This window comes from Agelaius phoeniceus, chromosome Z (genome assembly GCF_051311805.1).
Source record: "Agelaius phoeniceus isolate bAgePho1 chromosome Z, bAgePho1.hap1, whole genome shotgun sequence".
NCBI classification, from domain to species: Eukaryota; Metazoa; Chordata; class Aves; order Passeriformes; family Icteridae; genus Agelaius; species Agelaius phoeniceus.
This window is the reverse complement of record NC_135303.1, coordinates 831,576-855,572: the sequence shown is the minus strand read 5'-3', so window position 1 is coordinate 855,572 and position 23,997 is coordinate 831,576. Positions and strand designations below refer to the sequence as shown.

The following is a 23,997-nucleotide window of genomic DNA, read 5'->3' as shown; positions in this document are numbered from 1 at the left end:
AAGGGAAGGAACATATGCTGATTACTTTGGGGGAATAATTATCATATGTATGTTTGCTCTGGGAGGACCTGTGAGCACTCCTGTACAACACAGCCTGGAAGAGGAGCCTTTTCTGTGCTCAGCATGCACACACAGTATCTGAGAGAAGACAGCCCCTCGTGCCTCCAGCTGAGTGAGGAGTGGCTGCTGCTCAGTGCTGCACTGCTGCTAGGGAGGTTTTGTCTATTTTTCTGTAATGTGATGCCTCAGGGTGTTTTCCAATACCTCCCAGGGTAATTTTCTCCATTACCTTACCAGGTGCTGAAGTGAGACTGCTGGGCCTGTAGTTTCCAGGGTCACCCTTCCTGTGCTTTTTGAAAACTGGGACAATCTTAACCAACATCCACTCAACTGGGACCTCTCCAGACATCCAAGACTGTTCAGATATTGAGAGAAGCCTCACAATTACATCAGCCGGCTCTTTGAGTAGTTTCAGATGAATCCCATCAGGCTCCATAGGTTTATAGGAATGCAGCTGCTGCAGCAGATCCCTACAACTTCAGGATCAACTGTGAGTTTATCATTCTCAAACCATGGTCATTCAGCTCAGGGCACTGGGATTCCCTTAGCCCATGCTGAAGAGAGGTAAGAAAACCAATACATATCCCTGTCTTGTCAAATTCTCTATTTGTGAGTTGACCACCCTCATTCTGGAATAGGCCAATGTGACTTCTGCACTGTTTTCTGCCAATGTATTTTAAAATCCTCTCTTTATCATCGCCCACAGTTCTGGCAAGTTTTGACTCCAGTTACACTTTGGCTGCAAAAATTTTCTTCCTGCAGAGCACCATCTCTGTGGTCCTGCCATGTCACCCAACCTTCTCCTGCTGGACATACACCTTCCTTCTCTGCTTTACCTCCAAAAGAAGATCCCTGTTCAGCCAAGCCAGCCTTCTGTCACATCTGTTTGACTTTCAACATTTTGGAATTGCCGCTTCCTGTGCCCATAGGTGACACCTAAAAAGTGACCCACACTAATGGACCCCAGCACCTTCAGAAGAATTTTCCCAGGGATCTTGATCACTATTTCCCTGAGCAGCCTAAAGTCTGCTCTACTCATGTCCAAGGGTGAAAATTTTCTGACACTTTTCCTCCTAGCAACAGAGATTTTAAACTAAATCACTTTGTGGCTGCTGTAGCAAGATAGCCACCAATCATGTCATTCCTACAACCCTCTCCATTAACAAGCAACAAATCAAGAAGGGCACCTTTCCTAGTCAGCTCTCCTAGTACTTGTACATGAAGTTGGCATCCAGGTGTTTTAGTAATCCTCAGTCCTGGATTGTACCAACTGTGTGATGCTCCCAGTTGTTTTCTGACCAGCTGAAGTATCCCAGAAGGACAAGGGCAATTAACTGGGATGCAGCCCTTAGTTCCTCAAAGAAACTCTTAGTTCCTTAGTTCTGCATCCCGTAGTTCCATTGGTGTTATTGCCCAGGCCAGGAGATCTCTAGTAGACTCCCACAGAGACATCTGCATCCTTTCACTGCCCCTTGATTCCTACCCAGAGGCTCTCAACTGTGACCTCCCTACATTCTAACCCTTCTGTTACATACAGTGCCTCCCTCTGCCTCATCTGCCCTGCCTATTCTTCCTAAAGAGTCTGTAAATGTTCAGTAGGGCACTTCAATCACAGGACTCATCCTGGTAAAGTTTCACTTATGCTAGTGATGTCAAATCACTGGGACTGGGCCAAGGATCCACGCTCCTCTCGTTTGGTCTTCATGCTGTGTGTGTTGGAACAGAAACACTTCAGCTCTGGTCTGTCGTAGCCAACACCTCCCACCAGCACTCAGTTCCTCAAGTGCATCACCCCACTGCCTCTCACTATCTGGTTTTGTCCCTTCCCCCTTCAAACTAGTTTAAAGCTCTATTGATGAATCCTCCGAGTTCCTATGCTAGAAACCTTTTTCCCCTCTGAGAGGTGCATCTCATCAGGTGTTGTGTAGACCACCCCATGGTCCAAAACCCAACGTTATTCTGATGACACTGGCCCCTGCACTTGATAGGCAGACTCCTAGAATGCTACAGTGGATAACTTCCCTGTTAAAATGTGATTTTTTTGTTAAAAAATAGGCAGCATTCTGTAAAAACAATCCCCTGGCACAAATAAACATCTAATTTATTAGCAGGGCACTACTAATTCATTCAGTAGGGAGCAGACATAACTTTTCAAACACATTTGTCTAACTTTGTATTTGGTAATCCTTTTCTTCTTTCCTCTCTTTAATTTTTTATTATTATAGTACTACTGACTAAAATTGAACTACGTCTTGCTCAGATTAATAGATCAAATTCTCAGACTGTAAGCCAGGCCATGTACAACCATGTTAAAATATTAATTTTAGGAATAATAAAAGCATTTTTAAATTGCATCAATTTCTATTTAGTGTAACAACAATAAAAAGAAGATTACTGCAAACTTCTATTCCAATTAAGCAGATCATTCTTCCATCCCCAGAGGAGAAATAATGTCCACTTCTGTTTCCTATGAGACTGGAGCCACTTCCTTGCTTTGCCATCTATAACTACAATGCTCCCAACCCTAGACACCCACACTGAGGCTTTTATCAACCAGCTTCAGCCCTCTGGAAGTAAAATCTATTCCAAGGTGCCTTACAGAATCCCTAGAGGAAACAGGCATTTGCTCAGGAGCAATTAATCTATTTTAGACTTGTACCTTCTGGAGGGATAACCAGGTGACATTCACACCACCTGGAACAAATGTCACCAACGTACCGAGCACATCACATGCATTATTTATTTTGATTACTGATGGAATCTCCCTGGAAAACCAGCCCTCTATGCAAACATGTTAAAGCTGTTAGGTATTTCTTTTTAACTTAATATTTCACTTCCTGCAGTACACGCTACAACTCAAAAATCTCTCACCTCAGCAAACAAAGTGGCATCAAATATTCTCTTCTGCCTTTCTCCTTACACTGCACTGAAGTGAAAACAGACATGGTGCAGTGGGTTGGAACAAGATGGGCCTTAAGGTCCCTTCCCACCCAGACCATTCTGTGATCCTATGGCTTTGCTGTGCTGCTGGGAAGGAGCAGCAAAGGGCTGGGAACAGAGAGCACAGCAGAGCCTCGACCAGAGGAGCAGCAGCATGCAAGGACTGTCCTCCCCTCCCTGCCACAGACAGTGGGTGCAGATATGAAGAGATAACCCAGGCTGCAAGGCCCAAAGGGATCATCTCCAGCACCAAAAGGCCTCAGGCCCCAGCTAAGAATCAGCATCTCAGTCTGGAGAGCAGATGTGGGAAGAGATAAAAGAAATATTCCTGACTGTTTTACAAACTGTAAAAGACACACCAGTTACCACAGAGGCAGAAGCCTCCTACACCCTGAAAGTGTTTGTGACTTTTCCCTGGAGTTTGGACACAGATTCCATGGATGCTTCCCTGGGGATTGAGGGAAAGGATCTCAATGTGTGCCCCACCAACAACTGGATGGGAAGAGCCATTGAATCCCAAGTTGTATTATTTCTTCACTAGCTGTAACATTAACAGGTACTTTTAACCTCATGCTGTATCTATTTATCAGTAGTTTTCTTTTTGTCCTTATTCTTGTGTAGTATTAGTTTGTTTTAAGTCTTATGTCCATTAGTTTTCTGTCTATTAAATAAATAATTCATTTTAACAGACCGAATCAGCCATTATTATAGCACTTGTGAACAAGAGTGGCTTTTGGGGTGCTGGCCACCTCCATAAAGCTGCTGGCTGCTGCCAGAGGCCTGGCCAAAAAGCAGGGACTTATCCAAAGCCCCACATCCACTGGTACCAGGCAGCCAGCAGCACGCTGGATTGCAGTGGGTAAGGCGTACCTCTGCGGATGCTCCTCCTCAGCTTGTTGCAGAGGTCCAGGCGCGGGTTCTCTAGGCTGTCCTCGGCCGAGCCCGGGCTCTGCTCGGGGGACGACAGCCCCCGGCTCAGGTCCAGCGGCGCCTTGCTGCCCGTGGGCGGTGGGGACGTGGCCGGGCTGTAGTTTGAGGTAGGACTGCTGGCCGCAGACGAGGCTGAGAGGTCCAGGGCGCCAATCCTGGAGTTCAGCGGCGAGGTCAGGGAGAGTTTGCGGGTCCTGGCGGGTGAGGAGGTCCTGGAGAGGGACAGGGGAGGAGGAGAGGAAAACTTGCGGCAGAGGTGTGGCGACTTCCCGTCAGCCAGGTACTCCCCTCTGTTGTTCTGACTGGTGGCAAAGAACAGCTCCAAGGACCTGAGAGGCAGAGACACAAAAAGAGCAGCACGGTTATTGTATTTGTGGGGTGCCCCGATGAAGGAAGGGATGATGAATCTGACTCCAAGTTCTCAGAAGGCTGATTTATTATTATTGTTTTATCATACTAAAGAATACTATACTATATAAGTATACCAAAGAACACAGAAAGGATACTTACAGAATGCTAAAAAGATAATAATGAAAACTCGTGACTCTCGCCAGAGTCCTGACACAGCTTGGCACTGATTGGCCAAAGAGTGAAAACAACTCACAGCAGAATCCAATGGAACAATCACCTGTGGGTGAACAATCTCCAAACACATTCCAGACAAGCACAACACAGGAGAAGCAAATGAGATATTTGTTTTCATTTTTCTCTGAGGCTTCTCAGCTTCCCAGGGGAAAAATCCTGGGCAAAGGAATTTTTCCAGAGAATGTGAATGTGACACACGGTAGCAAACACTGAACAGATTTAAGTGAAAATGCTTCAATTTTAAGCAAATCTGCATGGCACTGCAAAATCTGTGTGACACTTTGTCCTCAGAGCTTGGGCATATAGCTGAGACAGACCCTCCATAAAAGTGGCGTCCTGTTTACACACTAAGAACCTTTCTCTTAGATTATTTACAAGCAGAAAATAATGAGAAAAACGCCCACAAAACAAACAATGACCGAGGCTGTGATATCTCTCCCAGAAATCTGTGAGAGAGAGGTCCCAGGAAGGTGCCAACCCCAGGCTCACCTGACAGGAATGGAGGTGAAGGGGCGCCTGTAGATGTCAGAGAGCTTCTCCAGGACCACGGAGGCGGTGGTGAAGATGCGGTAGGTGTGCAGGAAGGTGTTGAGGAAGTCGATGCTCAGGAACCGCAGATCCGTCAGCCGCTCCAAGAGGCGCTCCACGCTCGCGTAGCGGATCTGGGGCACTTTGCAGGAATTCAGTGTTTTGCTGAAGCAAATATCAATGTCATCTCTGTGAAGACGGGCGTCAGATCTACACAAAAGTCAAATTTAAAACACTTTACCAACAAGTGATCGTAGCTAAGGTGTTGCCTTCAGTTTGAGCTTTCATATTTTCCAGATTCTGTACTGCATTAATAACTCTCAACTCCATATAAAGCATCAGCTGCTCTCCTCACAGCTCAGGCACACAGAACAATCCTTCTCCAGCCCCAGAACCAAGGACATCACTGCAGCTTCAGCCCAAAAAGTGCAAACAACAGGGAATGGAGGAGAGCAACTTGGGAGGGTGGGACTGCAGAACCTGGAGCTGGAATTGGACACTGAACCCCAGTATGGAAATGGGCCAGAACTCATAAAAGTGTGAAAACTTGTGACTCTGAGTCCATCTTGGGTGTAGCCACAGCTGGGCTCTTGTGCTGCCCAAGGTGTGTCCTTTGAAGGCCTTTTAATAAATCCCTACTTTATTCCTTTAACTCTGTCTAGCTCTGCTCTAGGCAGCTTCTCCAGGCATCAAAGGAGTGGTACCCCTTCAGCTGTTTCTGTCAACACAAAAGCAACAAAAATTTATGCACTTTTGTGTTTCATCAGTGCAGGAAAACTTTTAATTTGTGGTGATAAATGCTTCCATAACTAAGGGAACTTAAATTTTATTTTTGGCAAATGCTTTACACCTCAAAGCCTAAGAAACTGTTTATCATGCTTACATTTCTGAAATGGAACAGGTGGCAGAATTGTCCCCTCTTGTCTCTTTTAGGCTATTGTGGCCCATAGGTCAATGTTACTAAAATCTCAGTATGGAATAATTTATTGCAATGTTTTCTGGTGGGATCAAGCTTTATCTAAAATAAAGTAATGGATCCTAAAAATTAATCCCTTAGCTAGGTTTAAGGCTTACTTGCAAATTAACACCTGCCTTCAGCTCCAAGACTTACTTTTTGTTTTAAGAGAAGAAAGAGGGAACAGCACAAAACATCTCAAATTTTAAATCAGAAACCAAGAAAAAAAATTATTTTAGTGAAAAAATCAAAAGCAAAGACCAATAAATTTCTGCTTGGAAATTAAAAAAAAAAAAAGAATAATTTACATAACCATACCCCTAATGGAGGGGTTTTGCCCTCAAATTCTCTTTTGCCTAGTTTGTAAATAAACAGGATGAATGCCAAGTGAAGCATCTTTCAATACACCCCATCTTTTTGTTATAAGTTAGTAGAGTTTCTCAGAAGAAAGATCGGGATATTCCACACAATTCTACACTGTATTACATAAAAGAAGCAACAACAACAACAAAATATTGTTTTTTAAACTAGGGCCTCCAAAAAGTGGCAGTTTTTTGTTTCTATCATGCAATGACATCTGACTCTGAAAGTCAAACTCTGCTGCAAATCAGGCAAGTCAAATTTAAGAAGGAGAACACCAAATTTGTGTTTGTTGTGAAGGTCCTGTATGTTCTTCAGAATTAATATTCCTTTCTGTTGGCATGGGGACTGAGGTCCTGCTGTACTTTAAAGGGGACAAATGTACTTTTAAACCTCAGCAGGTGACAGAAGTTTTTACGCACTGGAGAGTTCCTGGAATAAAGCTGAGGACAATAAAATGCCTTATTTCCAGGGATCAAAGGTGTGTGCCCTAACAGTGCATTCCCAGATGCTTTCTCTCTCCCATTTCTAAGCACAGAGGAGAAGAAACAGCTACAGAAGAGGCATTTGAGACACCAAGAGATGTGACAGATAATAGTGAAAAAGGAAATAGTTTTATGTCTATCCCTATGTTCCATTCACTTATATATTCATTGTATTCTAAAAAGTAAAACTCATGTAAATTAAGGTATGCAGAATATCCAAGCTGTGTTAAAAATCTGGAATCATGTACTGAAAATATCTCACTAGAAACAAAAAACACTTATTACAATAAATAACTGAGAGAATCCAAAGGTAAAGGAAGCAGCCTTATAAACAATGATGCTACTTTGATGTGATCAGTTAAAATCATGAGAGAAAGTAATTTTTTAACAGAAATAACAGAAATACAGAGAACAAAAACTTTGGCTATTATAACAAAGTACCTTTGAAAATGGTACTTGTCTGCAGTCACATAAATTCTGAAGACATTGTAAAAATGTCCAATAAAATTTTGAGATGACAAGGAAAAGCTGAGAACAAAATCATTCATCTGAGGTGTAACTGAAGCTAACTACTGAAAACCCAGAAAAACCTGAGTTGTGATCCAACACTGTGAATTGAGAGTTTACCACTCCGAGTGATCCCTACAACTCCAAGAAAGGGATTTGAAAATATATGTTTTGGAATATAGAATCAGGTCCATTCAACCAAAATGCTAGAAAAAAAAAGTTAAAGGTTTGCATTGTCTAAACACGTGCTTTCTATTGTTGAATTTTTTATTGAAGAAACACAACAATCTATTTTGTTCTCTGTTGCACTTACTTGATCATATGTGGCACTGTGACTTTGGAGTTTTCTTCAAACACTATTGTCATTAATCCATTGCACCTTATATTATCAATGCACTGTGGAAATAAACATTGAAAACTGTTAAAGTCAAAACACTTTTCATATCCCTATAAGCTTGAAGCACAGCTTTTGCAGGGTATGGGCTGATTAAGACAAGGTATTTTCTCAAATGAAAATCAGTGATGCAAGAATTTAAGAGTCGACATGCTTCTCTAGCCTTTGCCTCTTAGGGTATTCAGTTCAGAAACCTTTTCTTTTCCACATGATTAAGTACTTTGAGTTGGAAGTGATATTTCCTTTGAAGCTCCTTTGAAAGGGAACAAAACTCATTATTTCTAGTGTTTCCTGAAAGAGTGTAAGCTTGAGAAATCAAGACCACAAGAAAGTCAGAATGCTTTATACTCCAAGGGGTACAGTAATACCTTAACCTCTGCCTCTGTGCAAAAGACTAAAAGGGAATATAAAAGCTTCCAGAAACACATTTGTAGAAACAAGTTCAAGTGGTGCTCCTTGTGAAACGCAGCTGTGAGGAAGCTGTCCAAGCTGCTCCCTGCAAACTCCTGTAAAAATGTTTGAGGCTGGGATTAGGAGGGACTTTTAAGTGTACCTTTATGTAGTTCAGATGAGCCCAAAGAAGGGAACAGAGCTGGGGAAGGGGTTGGACCTCTACCAAACCCTACAGGGCTCTTGTCTTCATTATACTTCCTACTTTTATTCATACGTACATATATACATATATACTTATATATGTTTACATATAAATATACTTTTTTTTTTTTTTTTTAATATATGGACAATCTCCTTACATCAGTAAAAAGGAGTTCCAGAAATTATCACACACATTTATCCTGATTCCAAGAACACACATTGCCTTCAGGCTGTGGAACATTTAATTTCAAACCAATGACTGATATTGGATTGCTCAAACCTGATATTCACAGGCCTCTTCAGATTTAGATTACATCTATAGTTTCAAATTTAAAATATCATCTATGCACTTTTATGCGGCTTTCAATTCAGGATTTTAAGATTATTTGGAAAGTGCAGCTGCAGTAATTCACAGTATGATTTTCTCAAATCATTACCTAAAAGCCTAAAAGCTTTGAGAAACACATTTAATAGAAGTACTTATATTTCCCCTATTTGACCTCGAAATATTTCAAAGAAGCCCTTAGCACCCTAGCACAGACAATTTTTTAAATTATTATAATTTAGGCTAAGAATGGACTTAGTAGCATTCTTAAATGGTCTATCTGTGCCAGGAAATTACTCCAGTAATTTTACATATCAATGGAACAACAATAATTCCCTGAAAATCTGTTTTGTAAAATTCTCCAACCAGGTCTGTCTGTAAGACAGCAAGTTGTAGCTCATACTGTATTTTGAGATTTTTATTTGCCTATTTTTGTTCTTTCAAAAATGTTAATCTGGCACAAAATAAGTCAGAATTCTTATTTTTAAGCAATTTCTCCTCATTATGATGATGATTCATCTGGAGATGTTGCCAGCAATGATAGCAACTTTGGAAATGCATGACATTCCATGCTGATAATCCTCTAATCAGCTATTTCTCTCTAAATTAATAGAGGACGGGACCTGAATTCAGAACTATGAGAGATGTATGTTCTTGTTTGTGTGCATAAACAAAACATAAATAGCCTTCATTTAGCTCTGGTTAGCTGGAAGTTCAGGGGTTTTGGGGTTTTTTTTTTTTTTTTTTGCATTCAACTTCTTTCCACAAATAGATTATGACGAAGTTTGTCTATTATGTTTAAAGTAAAAAGCAATTTTAAAAAGCCCCAACAACTTATCCCTGGCATTTAAAAAAATTTAAATACCCTTTTTGTTCATTCACAACATTGACAGTTCCTGCACACTGTCAGAATGCTCAGCAATTATTTATAATGATTTGTTAGCATTCATTTTTGGTGGAAAAAAGAATTTATCCCATTGTCTTACTTCATTATTGATGTGATATGGTATCACTTTCACGCTAGGACTCAGGTGGGTTTGATCTGTATGAAAATCATGAATAAACCAGTACATGAATAAACCTTCTTCTTAAATCAAAATATGTGTCTAGATGGGCTCTCCTTAGACATAAAAATGCTTACCGCTATGTTTGTCTATGGACAATTCTGAAAGTTATACCCCATCTCTGTTTTTGAGAAACAGACTTCCCTGGTGACCCAAATGCAACGACAGAATTTTGAGGAGAACAGGCAGCACTAATGTTTTTTCACAGCAAATCAAAGGTGTTCATCACCCTTGTGTTAGGCTGGTTTTCAGAAGCTCAGAGTGAAGGAAGACCTCACCAAAACCAGGTGAGAAAATGTCTTTGGTTGGAAATGGGGGTGTGTATTCCATTCCCATGTGTCAGAGCTGGGGCAGTTCTCTGCTGTTCATGGGGCAGTTTTTTCTTTATCTCTCCCACAGCCAACCCTCCCTCCAGGAGATCTCTGCTGTTCATGGGCCATTCATTATTAATTACCTTCTGTCCATGGCCACTGAGTGTCCCTGCAGGGCTGATCCAATCCCAGCATCCCATGGGGAGATGCTCCATTGCCCAGGGGAGGAGCCAAGCATTCCTACCTGGATCCAATCTGAGCTTTGGGACAGCCCAGCAGCCTTTGCCCAGTGCATTGCCAGAGGAGCAGCTTCTGCTGCCCTGCATGGCCAGAGGGAGCCCAGGCCCATCTGCAGCAGCCCTGGAGCTGCAGAGGAAAACTCCCCCCTTGTGCAGGATCCCTGCTCCAGCAGAGCCACAGCTGGCACTGCAGGAGGGCTGAGCCCCCATGGGATGGGGCTGTGCCACCCCCTGACACACAGGGGACAGGGTCTGCTCTCACTCTGGCAGTGGTGGTTTTTGTTTGTACTACTGCATTTGTATTTTTTAATTTTCCTAGTGAAGAACTGTTATTCCCATATCTTTGCCTGAGAGCCCCTTAATTGCTGTAATAATCCAGAAGGAGGGGGTTTGCATTTTCCATTTCAGGGGAGGCTCCTGCCCTCCTCAGCAGACACCTGGCTGTTCACACCAAGGCAGAAAAGCACTGAGGTACCTGGCTGATGTCACTTGTCCACGCAGCTTTCTCCTGCCGTGATGGGGCCAAAAGGACAACAGTGAAAGGAGGAGCATCCGTGGGCTCCACTATCAGCTTGAAATCCAGGTGTCCAAACACTTGCCCAGAGCCTTTTGCTTTACAGCCAGAGGGGGAGAAAACAAAGTCACACCATGAAATGTCACAGCGTAAGACAAAGAAAACAGTTATTTCATTTACAATGGAAAAGGTATAAAACATCTTGCTGATAAAGAGCAAATCCAATTAGGTATCCAACAACTCATTTTGTTGTTCACATATTGGGATTTGCTCTTCAAGATAAAGTTTCTTATAACACCTGTATGCTAACACATCCTCACCATACTACAAGTATCACTCAATAAAACTACTTTCACAATTCAAGTGCAAAACTTGACAAACTGCAGGATGGAAGACAAAAGGAGTAACAATAAAATCAGCCTGAGACTGTATTTTGTAATGACATTTGAATAAGCTTGCACTCCTGATTTGTGGGGATCCCAAGGCAAAAAAGTTCCCATTAATTCTTCCAAATCAGTCAACTCCCATGTATTTCAGAAAGCAAATTATTATGCAGCTTATTTAAGGCTTTTTTTCTTTTTTTTTTTAATTTTCAAATTTTTTTTTTTTTCTGAGATGCTCTGGGTGAACTTGAATACAAAAGCCACATTTCTCCAGCCAGCCCTCTTGAAAATCCAGTAAAGGGTGTTAACAGCAGGAACAAATACAACAAAACAATGCCCCATCCAAGCCAGCATGTCCATTATAAGAACAGCAATTTTAATGGATCAGTTTTACACTGTATTCTACTGGTTTCACAACAACATATCTATTTGCTCTTATGAAAAAATAAAAAAGGGTACTAATTTTAGGAAACTAGAAACTGTACTTACTACTGACAGCTGAATTTAACTTACAATCATCATCACTCGCTTCTGTCTCCTCGACTAGAGTGCATTCTATCAGAGACAGAACACCTCCTGTCTGTGGAAACAAAGCACATTTCACACAAATGTTATTTATTCCCATTTGTCACAGGTTTTTTTAAATGTTGACAGGCCTGACTCTAACATTTTACATTACTCAGAGCTCTAAGGAAGATACATGAATTTCATGATGCACATTTTTTCCTTAAATAACTAAACTCAAACTGATTAAATATAATGTTTTTCCGAATCCAGCAGATTAATAGTACAATGCACAAAATTTCTTTCACTTTTACCATGCTTTAATTTATGGCACACACAGACTTGCTCACAAGTTCCAAAAAAGTTAACTAGAATTTCATCTTCTGAATTTAAGTGAAATACATACAATTTTTCTTAAAGGTTCCATTAGACTCTATTTATTTTGCATAAGTACTTGAACTATGTAAGAGGTGCAAAGTGGGAAAGTACATGACCCTTAATAACCTCTTGGTATGCCAAATTAAAATTCCATTCAACATAACCCACTCCATGAACTACCAACATCTCTTTACCCACAAGCCAGCACTATGAAAGACAGATTCTCAACAAATATAACTAGATTGTTCTTAGATGACATTTTATTTTAAGAGAACATGCTGTTCAGGAAAACTGAATTGACTTTGAAAATTAATTTTATTAGAGCTCTGGAAAATGTTCTTTGGCAATTCTGCAGGGTTGTACTGACTGATTTATGCACTGAAAACTGACTTAAATTCAGTGCTACATACACTGAATTTATTCACCACTTCAAACAAATAGATACATCAATGCCTTGTTTCTAATCCCCAGTTTACTAGAATTAACTGGGTCTAAGAAAAGGAAATTGTTTGAATTCTATTATTTGCAATGAAAAGACAAAGCAGTTAAACATTGTGCACCACCCCGCTTTTGTTTTTAACCACTAATGCAACACTCACATGAAACACATAAAGCAGCAAAATGTTGGCAGTTCACCAAAGATGTGTTTTCATTTTGAAAATTAAATCCTAATATGAAGTCCATACCTTAAGAAGATGCAGTTTTCCTCCTGAACTTCTTGTACAAATTAAGAAGTGTTTTGTAAACAAGAAGCATTGTCTTTCTCCTTCTTTCTTCAAAGACAATGAGCCCAGGCGAACTTTACTCAGCTTTCCCCTCTCAACTGAGGGGACCTGGATAAGGGAACCTGGTAATGAAGGTGCAAAATCCACTGTATTACAGTAATATTTAGTAGGTAATGCTCAAACTGTTAATTCATTGAACAGTCTTACATTAATTTACACAACTCTTCATTCCAGTATCAATGTGTATCAGTGTCTCTTTCAAGAACAAGTCAATCCCTTTTTTACTGCAGATTCCCTTTTTTTTAGTATCATAAATAGACTCAAGTACAGTCTAGACTAACACTTGTGTACGTGGCAGGATTAGATCCAGGGCTGATTAGGCAATTAAACACACTAAGAGGACATTGATCAGAAAATGTGGCTGAGCAGCAAACACCACTCTGACAGCCACTACACTTGCAAAAGACACTTCCAAACCAAAGAGACGGAGAATGGAAAGAACACGGAAAAGTTCTTTTTGATGGAAAAGAGTTTGTGTGTGTGCCCGTGTGCAAGAGAGATGGAAATGAAGCACATTTCTCCTTCTCATCTTGTACTGCATAATTGTCAGTGCTCCACAGCTCATCTGAAATGTGTTGCCAGTAAAACACTCCCGAACTAAATTGAACCTGCTTACATAAGCCTGAATTCTGCTTTGCAGAGTTCCAGGCTGGGGACAGCTCTGCTTCTCTTGCTGTTTCACATCTCAGTCTGTGACCAACTTTTCCAGATTGATCCCACCATGGGTATCACCTCCAAATTTGGAGCAGGAGTTAAATTTGGTGGTGAAGTGCAACTCCTCTGTAGATTAAACAGAAATATTTCTACCATACAACTTGCTGTTAGCAGACGGGGCAGCCAAGAGACCTCCTAGTCTCCTTCCCACACATCTCTCCTCACTATTACCTTTACACTGGCTCGTGCCTTGTTCCAGCATCAGGTACTCACACAGCTAAACCAGCATGAAAATAATGCTGGGAAGAGGCCGCTGACTTAGCTCCCTGATAGGAGCAAGGTCACAAAAGCGCCGAGAAACTGATGAGGCAAAGGGAGCTGCACAGCAGAACAAGCAGCAGGAGGAGGCTTTGACCTGCCCCTTCCAGATACGAAGTGGCACAACTGCATCAAAGCTCAAAGTAGTGGTGGCACCCTGACACAATGCCAGCCTGACAGAATTATCCATGAAATATTAGATTAGCAATTCTTACTCTGTGTTGTCAAAAGGATTATCTTTCTCAAAGTTCACATATGCAAGCTTAAATTAACAAACAGAGAAATTGCAGTAACTGAGAAAGGTGCTATTTACATTTTTTTCCTACACTTAGCTCTCTCTATATATATTTAAGTAGCCTTAAATTATTAATATATAAACTTCTACTGACATGGGAAATTACACAGCAGTAAATTTGCCAGATAACAGTGTTCTCTGACAGACATTTCACATTTAGACTAAATGTATAACACAACTTGTGTCACCGAAACACAACAGTGAAGTTATGCTCTAGAATTTTGCAGAGGAGTTTGGAACATTTCAGATTCACTTACATTCTGACCCAAACCCATAAATATTTACTGGCTGTTGTGCATTTCCCCTGGACAAGCAGCCAACCTGCCTCAGCTGTAGGAGAGAGGGAGGAGATCATTTCCATGTGTTGGAACCATGACTTTTCCATGTTACACTGACTGTCCCTCAAGCCACGCTGCAAGGCCAGCATGTTCAAAACAACTCCCAGACAAAACTCCCTGGGTACTTTTAGTCCTAAAATTCCATCTACACATTTAGGGAAGCAATATTCAATCTGTACTTTTTGTTTCTGCTTTGCTTAGTAGAGTAATAGTACCTATAAATATTAGATGCTTACAGAAGTAAGGTCGCTGGTAATTTTTGTTTATTTATTTATCTTTATTTTCACTGGAATGCTTTCAGGACTAACATGCTCTGTTCTGTCATAATGGGCTGAGGTTAAACAATATTCTTGCACAGAGCTGAAATACTGTTTAATAAGGTAAAACAGAGCAAACCTCTCTCTAAAAGCAGAAAAGAGAGGCTGCATTTTCTCTCTTTCAAACCTGCAGAGAGGGACACATCTCCTACACATACTGCATGGCTGACCCCAAGCAAGGACCTTGGGCATTCTCATCAGGTTTTAGTGGTTAACAAAACTGGGCATTGGCTCTACCACAGATTTCCTCTTAAGGGAAAAAAATGGTCACAATTGGCCAATGTACAGATGCAATGAGCAAGTGAAGCTAATTTTAGAACATTCATTAACAGTATAGTTTGGACAATAGTGTAATCCCATGAATTTTTATCCAGCCTCAGGCCTTAAGCACTTTCAGCACTTCAATGCTTCAACAGTCACCCTCTCAGCCTTTGCTCAATCCAAAGAATATAAAAGGCTGGATTTATAAACAAACCCAAGCATTCAGAAGTCTACATTGAACTGTCTGATTTACCAGCTCAGCCTGGCTTTCTCCATGCTGGAGGTTTTCAGGCTTTTTTGCTCTTTTTTGTTTTTACTGCTCAGAGGGTTAAACACTGGAAGAGGTTGCTCATTCAGGGAGGCTGCGGAGTCTCTGTCCTTGGAAAGAACAAAATACTGAGGGGGCATGGCAGAAACCAACCTCCTCCAGCTGGTGCTGCCTTGAGACTGGAATGGGTAATTTCCAAAGTCCCTTCCAGCTCCAGCTACTGCCTGATTTTGTGGTTACGATATCTTTATCAGCAGAGGTAAATTCACAGCAGCTGATGGCAGAAGCATCAGTGTTTGAAAGCACCAGAGGGGCTCAGGGTGCTCAGTTGTTTGGATGTCAACAGATTTGAGACTCCCTGAGTGTACTTCAGCCTCACAAAGGAAACATTCCTCACTTGTTTGTGTGCCTGACTATAAAATCTGTACCTAAGTAAAAGGCAGGGAAAATCAGACCCCAAGAAACTCGAATGAGAGTTTACAATCTGCATTGCAAAACATTGCCAGGGACAGTTCCTGTGGTCTCAACATGCACAACTCAACAGAATCAATCTCTTCTTTAAAATAAAAAGTCTGCAACACATAAAAAAGTTGTCGTTAACATCCACAAAAAAAGCCTGAACAAAGGTAGTGGCTCCTCTCTCCTGTTTTAAGCTGGAAATGAGGTTCCTGTCCCCATCTACACTAATCAGCACAACAAATGGAAGCCTAACTGAAACCAGAGGAGATGGACACCACTGCCAAAGTGACCCCACTGTCAGATGTAAAAGGAAAATGGGCTCCATTACTTCATTTGCTTTATTCAGATTTCTGCCCTTGCACAGAATCACAGGCAGTGGATGTTCCACCAGATAAGCTGATACAACCTTCTGTAACACAGCCTCCCGCCCACTGCCCTCTGACTGTGTGCCTAGAAATAAATCTGAATTTAATTTACTTACAGGGTTTGGCCTGGGACTTACAAGCCAACAGTAATTTGTACAGATTGATTCCCACAGAAAGAAAAATTCTAAATTTTACTGATGAAGCAGTGGGTACACAGACAACACATTGTCAGTCAGTTTTGATGGGAAAACCTCAACAAATAAAAATACATATTTGTATTACATATTGTAAGAATCTTTAAAAAACTCTAAACTTTAATTAGATTTCATAGTACAAGTCAACCTAGGATAATCACAGCATTATAATTTTTTGGCTGTGGGTGCAAAACAACATTTTTTTTTCTGAATGCCATATTCAAAACTCTTAAAACACCTCAGAGATAAAAATGTATACATGTAATAACAATCAAGTCATTTAACAGGGTTTGTAAAAACAATATTGTTAGTGTATTGTAAAAATAATATTGAAAGTTATTACAGAAAAGTCATAGTTTGGCCACATAACTACAGAAACAGCATAAAATGTGTTACAAAATGTACAGAAAGCCTATTAATTACCAGGTACAGTATAGCCCCCATCAAATATCAGATGTTCTGCTGAGGTTATCTGGAAAAGGTTTCAGGAAGGGATGCACCTACATTATATTCCTAACCTTTCCTGAATAATTTTAATGCTTTTCAGCACAAAGGAGGAAAAACTGTCAAAATCCTGCACCAAGATCTGTAGTTATTTTGTATAAACCTGGTAACCAGCTTCAAGAGATCCAAAAGTAAAATATTATATAAATGGGAGAAAAACAAGCAGCTAAAGTAAACACCACCAAGTAAGAATTGTAACCAATTTGCAGTTCCTGGCAAAAAAAAACCTGTCCCTTATTTAAAATGGAAATGTTATTCTAGCAGAGTTTTTGGGAACTTAACAACAAATTCCACCTCTGCTGTAACTGATTTTCAACAGAAAGAGTTTCCAAAGCTGCCATCAATAGACTGAGAGAAGAGTGCTGCTCTTCCCCTGCTCCATCCCCTTGGGACCACAGTCCAGGCAGGATGTGAATCACAGTCCCATGGGGGCTTTGCCACTCACGTGCTGCTGATTTTCCTGCAGAAGACAGCACAGAACTGAGGTCCAAGCACAGCCCAAAATCACCTGTTTTCAGGGCACTTTGTGACTCACCCTGCAGGGACAGGGGGCAGGCTCAGGATGCTGACAAGTGCCCAGTGCAGTGCCCAGCCTGACGATGGCAGTGTGAGCCCTGCTGCCTTCAGTGCAGTTTTTTTTCATGATTTTTGGGCAGCTTTGCAGAGGAATGTCTTACCTTGGCGTATAAAGGTTTGGCTGGTATCTAGCAATATGTCACAGCCCTCCACTATGGTCCTCTCTATGGCCAGGTTCTTCCGGATGTTCTCTGTGTCACTCACCTCGTCGTGCATCACTCTGTTGGAGACAAAAATGCACTTTATCTCCCCAAAATGTGCCTCACACCTGCTGTGTCTCTGAAGACACAGTGCATGCCCTTCACCACCTGCTACAGATCTACCCACCCAGTGCCCCATCACTCCAGAGCAGGTCCCCTGCCTTTTTTCCTCTCCTTTTCAAACCATTGTTGTGATCATTTTGATTTTTTAGCGGTGGAGCCAATTTGGCAGATTAGTGACTGTTCCTGAGCACATTGGACAGATGCCACCGAGCTACAAACACTTCACAGCTGATAGAAGAGAACTTGATCCTTAGTGCACAAACAGGAAACTGTTACCTAGAATTGTGTAGGGCACATTTAAGATTTCCTTTCCATGGCTTTAGTGTCCCCCGCTGTCTCTGTTTCATCTTCAAAATTCAATGTATCCTTTCCTTTCTCCTTTCCTTTCCCTTTCTCCTCTCCTTTCCCCTCTCCTTTCTCCTTTCTCCTTTCTTTCTCCTTTCCCCTTTCTTTCTCCTTTCTTTCTCCTTTCCCCTTTCTCCTTTCTTTCTCCTTTCTCCTTTCTTTCTCCTTTCCCCTTTCTCCTTTCTCCTTTTTTCTCCTTTCCCCTTTCTTTCCCCTTTCCCCTTTCTCCTTTCTTTCCCCTTTCCCCTTTCTCCTTTCTCCTTTCTTTCCCCTTTCCCCTTTCTCCTTTCTCCTTTCTTTCCCCTTTCCCCTTTCTCCTTTCTCCTTTCTTTCCCCTTTCCCCTTTCTCCTTTCTTTCTCCTTTCCCCTTTCCCCTTTCTCCTTTCTTTCTCCTTTCCCCTTTCTCCTTTCTTTCTCCTTTCCCCTTTCTCCTTTCTTTCTCCTTTCCCCTTTCTCCTTTCTTTCTCCTTTCCCCTTTCTCCTTTCTCCTTTCTTTCTCCTTTCCCCTTTCTCCTTTCTCCTTTCTTTCTCCTTTCCCCTTTCTCCTTTCTCCTTTCTTTCTCCTTTCCCCTTTCTCCTTTCTCCTTTCTTTCTCCTTTCCCCTTTCTCCTTTCTCCTTTCTTTCTCCTTTCCCCTTTCTCCTTTCTCCTTTCTTTCTCCTTTCCCCTTTCTCCTTTCTCCTTTCTTTCTCCTTTCCCCTTTCTCCTTTCTCCTTTCTTTCTCCTTTCCCCTTTCTCCTTTCTCCTTTCTTTCTCCTTTCCCCTTTCTCCTTTCTCCTTTCTTTCTCCTTTCCCCTTTCTCCTTTCTCCTTTCTTTCTCCTTTCCCCTTTCTCCTTTCTCCTTTCTTTCTCCTTTCCCCTTTCTCCTTTCTCCTTTCTTTCTCCTTTCCCCTTTCTCCTTTCTCCTTTCTTTCTCCTTTCCCCTTTCTCCTTTCTCCTTTCTTTCTCCTTTCCCCTTTCTCCTTTCCCCTTTCTCCTTTCCCCTTTCTCCTTTCTTTCTCCTTTCCCCTTTCTTTCTCCTTTCCCCTTTCTCCTTTCCCCTTTCTCCTTTCTTTCTCCTTTCCCCTTTCTCCTTTCTTTCTCCTTTCCCCTTTCTCCTTTCTTTCTCCTTTCCCCTTTCTCCTTTCTCCTTTCTTTCTCCTTTCCCCTTTCTCCTTTCTCCTTTCTTTCTCCTTTCCCCTTTCTCCTTTCTTTCTCCTTTCCCCTTTCTCCTTTCTTTCTCCTTTCCCCTTTCTCCTTTCTTTCTCCTTTCCCCTTTCTCCTTTCTCCTTTCTTTCTCCTTTCCCCTTTCTCCTTTCTCCTTTCTTTCTCCTTTCCCCTTTCTCCTTTCTCCTTTCTTTCTCCTTTCCCCTTTCTCCTTTCTCCTTTCTTTCTCCTTTCCCCTTTCTCCTTTCTTTCTCCTTTCCCCTTTCTCCTTTCTCCTTTCTTTCTCCTTTCCCCTTTCTCCTTTCTCCTTTCTTTCTCCTTTCCCCTTTCTCCTTTCTCCTTTCTTTCTCCTTTCCCCTTTCTCCTTTCTCCTTTCTTTCTCCTTTCCCCTTTCTCCTTTCTCCTTTCTTTCTCCTTTCCCCTTTCTCCTTTCTCCTTTCTTTCTCCTTTCCCCTTTCTCCTTTCTCCTTTCTTTCTCCTTTCCCCTTTCTCCTTTCTCCTTTCTTTCTCCTTTCCCCTTTCTCCTTTCCCCTTTCTCCTTTCCCCTTTCTCCTTTCTTTCTCCTTTCCCCTTTCTTTCTCCTTTCCCCTTTCTCCTTTCCCCTTTCTCCTTTCTTTCTCCTTTCCCCTTTCTCCTTTCTTTCTCCTTTCCCCTTTCTCCTTTCTTTCTCCTTTCCCCTTTCTCCTTTCCCCTTTCTTTCTCCTTTCCCCTTTCTCCTTTCTCCTTTCTTTCTCCTTTCCCCTTTCTCCTTTCTTTCTCCTTTCCCCTTTCTCCTTTCTTTCTCCTTTCCCCTTTCTCCTTTCTTTCTCCTTTCCCCTTTCTCCTTTCTTTCTCCTTTCCCCTTTCTCCTTTCTTTCTCCTTTCCCCTTTCTCCTTTCTTTCTCCTTTCCCCTTTCTCCTTTCTCCTTTCTTTCTCCTTTCCCCTTTCTCCTTTCTCCTTTCTTTCTCCTTTCCCCTTTCTCCTTTCTCCTTTCTTTCTCCTTTCCCCTTTCTCCTTTCTCCTTTCTTTCTCCTTTCCCCTTTCTCCTTTCTCCTTTCTTTCTCCTTTCCCCTTTCTCCTTTCTTTCTCCTTTCCCCTTTCTCCTTTCTCCTTTCTTTCTCCTTTCCCCTTTCTCCTTTCTTTCTCCTTTCCCCTTTCTCCTTTCTTTCTCCTTTCCCCTTTCTCCTTTCTTTCTCCTTTCCCCTTTCTCCTTTCTCCTTTCTTTCTCCTTTCCCCTTTCTCCTTTCTTTCTCCTTTCCCCTTTCTCCTTTCTCCCTTCTTTCTCCTTTCCCCTTTCTCCTTTCCCCTTTCTTTCTCCTTTCCCCTTTCTCCTTTCTCCTTTCTCCTTTCTCCTTTCTTTCTCCTTTCCCCTTTCTCCTTTCTCCTTTCTTTCTCCTTTCCCCTTTCTCCTTTCTTTCTCCTTTCCCCTTTCTCCTTTCTCCTTTCTTTCTCCTTTCCCCTTTCTCCTTTCTCCTTTCTTTCTCCTTTCCCCTTTCTTTCTCCTTTCCCCTTTCTCCTTTCTTTCTCCTTTCCCCTTTCTCCTTTCTCCTTTCTCCTTTCTTTCTCCTTTCCCCTTTCTCCTTTCTTTCTCCTTTCCCCTTTCTCCTTTCTCCTTTCTTTCTCCTTTCCCCTTTCTCCTTTCTCCTTTCTTTCTCCTTTCCCCTTTCTCCTTTCTCCTTTCTTTCTCCTTTCCCCTTTCTCCTTTCCCCTTTCTTTCTCCTTTCCCCTTTCTCCTTTCCCCTTTCTTTCTCCTTTCCCCTTTCTCCTTTCTTTCTCCTTTCCCCTTTTACTTTCTCCTTTCCCCTTTCTCTTTTCTTTCTCTTTTCCCCTTTCTCCTTTCTTTCTCCTTTCCCCTTTCTTTCTCCTTTCCCCTTTCTCCTTTCTTTCTCCTTTCCCCTTTCTCCTTTCTCCTCTCCCCTTTCTCCTCTCCCTTAAATTTCCTTTCCTTGACATTTCCTTGACATTTCCTTGACATTGCCTTTCCTTGACATTTCCTTTCCCTCAACAACCACAGCTTTGATATTTCAACATTTCCTTTTTCCTTTTTGTTCTTTCTATAGGCATTCTCCCCTTACAGAGAAAAATACATATTTTTTTAGTGCTGAAACCAACCCAGGAGCTTATATGCTCTTGCAATTATATTTTCCTAAAGTGGACTGCAGTTCCTGGAATCTCCTACTCCCTCAGAACTACCTTAAAGGGATGGAAATGAGTCAGTTCATTTTACATTTATGGTCTCTACTGACTTTATGAGCAGAGAGGATCAGTCTGTCTCAGACTCCAGTTCTGAGTGTTCAGTGGTGAATCAGTTGGATCAGCAGTGAACTCTGACTTATATGATGAAGCCAGTCCAAAGCTGATTTATCTGCTTGTCCAGATCTTTTACAACTAAATATTCTCCAAGCACATCTTTAGTGAATACTCCAGACACTGAATATTTATATCCTGGAGTTCACTCATGGGCTCTTTTTTCACAGCAGAAAACTGCATTTCCCAGAGAGGAGAAACACATTTCCCACTGGGCTGATGAGAGAAATATCTGAGAAAAGTCTGGGGGTTCAGGGAAGAGCTTCATTGTGCAGGTTTCTACCGGGAGCAAAAGTTCTCAGAATATATCTGGAGTTCCTGCTTATCTGGCATTATTTGAAGCAAATATGAAATTCACTTTTCACACTAGTACACTAAAATTATAACACAGATAGAGAACTAGGTACTTTCCAGGACCATAATTATTTAAAATGCCCTTCTCTCTTTAAATTAAGAAAAATAAAATTTCTTTTTGTAAAGAAAACTGCTCTGTTCATAACCCAGGAATAGGTGGTTTCTATAGTGATTTCAATTCTCCCTAACCAAAATACAAGGAGATACTTGGAGATTTAAATTTGCCAAAAAGAAAAAAAAATAGAACAGACAAAATATTACACTGAGATATTTTTGTTATTTTTCATTATCTTCTGTTTTGGGTTTGATACTTTTCCTAAAATGCATATCTTTTTAAAAGAGCAAAAACAAACAAAAATAAAGAAAAACTGGTTTTTCTTTTCAAAACCTTTAATTCTAAATTATCAAAGATAAGGTAGAAAAATCTTACCTTGAAAGTTCCTCCAGTTTAGATTTAGCAAATTCAAGGCTTTTTCTCTCAACGTGTTCGTGTGGTGTGTGAGCCAAAAGTTCGTGAAGTGTTATAATATATCTGGGAATCTTGAAACCAATAAGATATAATATCAGTAAGTCCATATATACCTTCCCTCAATTTTAATAGATGATGAGCATGTAAATTTCTTTTGACATTGAAATTACCGGGTGACCTGTCTGCATTCAGCTAACATTCACATTGCACAAAAGGAGATGGAAGAATGTCCAGTATTTGACTATTAAAGGCTACAGGGTAACAAGGACCCTTCAGAGCTTTTAACCACAGAAAGAAGGACCCTTCAGAGCTTTTAACCAAGTGATGGTGCGGCATAACTGCTCTGACACAACAAGATTTATGTAGGAGGAGAGGCAAAATTATGCTCATGTGGAAAGTCACCAGCAATGACATAATAACATTCCTCATCACACAGGAACAGGACCATCTCCTTCCCTCCCTTGACCTGGCTTCAACTCAACCCAAAGAAACCCCATACCCACGAAAACTTTAAAATATACCACTTCAAAAATTAAAAAAGCATTGTTGCAGGTGCTAATGGCTCCTTCAGCTAATATGAATAACTACTCCTAATACAAGTGACACTTATGCCCCTTTTTAATTTTTTTTTCTCTATCTGGCTTTCCAATAACTGCAGAAACTGAGGGGTTTCACTATTCCTCGGATGAGCAAAATGTCAGGTTAAATGAAAAAGACATAAAATTCTCATGCCAGTGCTTCACAGACATCTTAAAACAGCAGAAAATGCCTACTCCAGGGAGATCACAGTAAAAATCAGGAGGGTAAGCACAGTTTTCAAAACTTCTGCAGCTTATTTTTCATTTTCTAAAGACCAAGTCACTTGAAAGCAAAGCAGGGAGAAAGATACCAAATGAATTCCCAGTAAGGTTCTTATGGCTGTTCTAAGTTCCTGAATATCATCTCTCTCTGGGCTTTATAACCAGGGGTCCCAAGTCAAGGACCTGCTCCTTGCCAATTTTCTTTGGTGCCATCCTCATCCCACAGTCCCCCTCAACATTCCTGATACTGAACAAAGATGAGCCAGCATAGCTGGGGAGGAGATCTCCACAAGCAGAGTCTTGGGGTAACAACAAAATAAATTACACCAAACTAATTTTCAGGAGAGTATTTCTAGTTAAGCAAGATGAGCCCTCAATCAATTGCAATGTCAGTAACATAAAATGAATATACCAAACAGTAAAATTAAATCTACACAAATGAAATATACAGGGAGTACCTGAAACATGGGGTAGGTAAGGAAAGTTTCCAGCATTCTGCCCTCACATGCTGGGTTGGCTTCATATTGCTTCAAGAGTTTGTCAAAATCTCTGTTTTGCTTACAGTTTGCCAGCACTTGTAGGCTATATTGATGATTCCGAACAAATTCTTGATATATGTTCAGCATTGGCAGCAGAATGTCAAATAGGTCAGCTAAAAAAAAAGCAGAAAAATGCCTTTTTTTTTCCCCCAGCTACTCACGTATTGAAATACATTTTTAAAGAAAATGTGTTTTCCATTGTTTTCTCTGGAAGTGAATTACTATAATCAGTTCTGTTTCCAATACACTGACAATTTAGGAACATTAAACGTAGGTTTTTCACCTGCCCAGTGGTGGTTGTTCTGATTACCTAATGGTCAGATAGCATTACAAAAATTACAAATCTAATCAATGCTTAGGGCAGAGGAATTCTCATATACAGACCATTTCTGCCTGCATGGGATT

General features: G+C 41.1%; 1 protein-coding gene across 5 annotated transcripts in view; it reads right to left on the bottom strand.

Annotated features, from left to right (window-relative positions):
- The window catches only part of RASGRF2 (Ras protein specific guanine nucleotide releasing factor 2), a 133,346-nt gene that overhangs the window by 51,374 nt on the left and 57,975 nt on the right, over positions 1–23,997 (bottom strand). For 3 of the 5 annotated variants that reach the window (XM_077171128.1, XM_077171129.1, XM_077171131.1), the window contains 9 exons: positions 23,512–23,705; positions 22,215–22,324; positions 17,492–17,610; positions 12,743–12,903; positions 11,664–11,754; positions 10,753–10,889; positions 7,664–7,746; positions 5,005–5,253; positions 3,871–4,259 (listed from right to left, as the gene is read on the bottom strand). In XM_077171128.1, the coding sequence (XP_077027243.1) occupies positions 3,871–4,259; positions 5,005–5,253; positions 7,664–7,746; positions 10,753–10,889; positions 11,664–11,754; positions 12,743–12,903; positions 17,492–17,610; positions 22,215–22,324; positions 23,512–23,705 (1,533 nt within the window). The remainder of the gene's footprint in view (positions 1–3,870; positions 4,260–5,004; positions 5,254–7,663; positions 7,747–10,752; positions 10,890–11,663; positions 11,755–12,742; positions 12,904–17,491; positions 17,611–22,214; positions 22,325–23,511; positions 23,706–23,997) is intronic. The other 2 variants (XM_077171130.1, XM_054651651.2) reach the window with 1 other exon arrangement.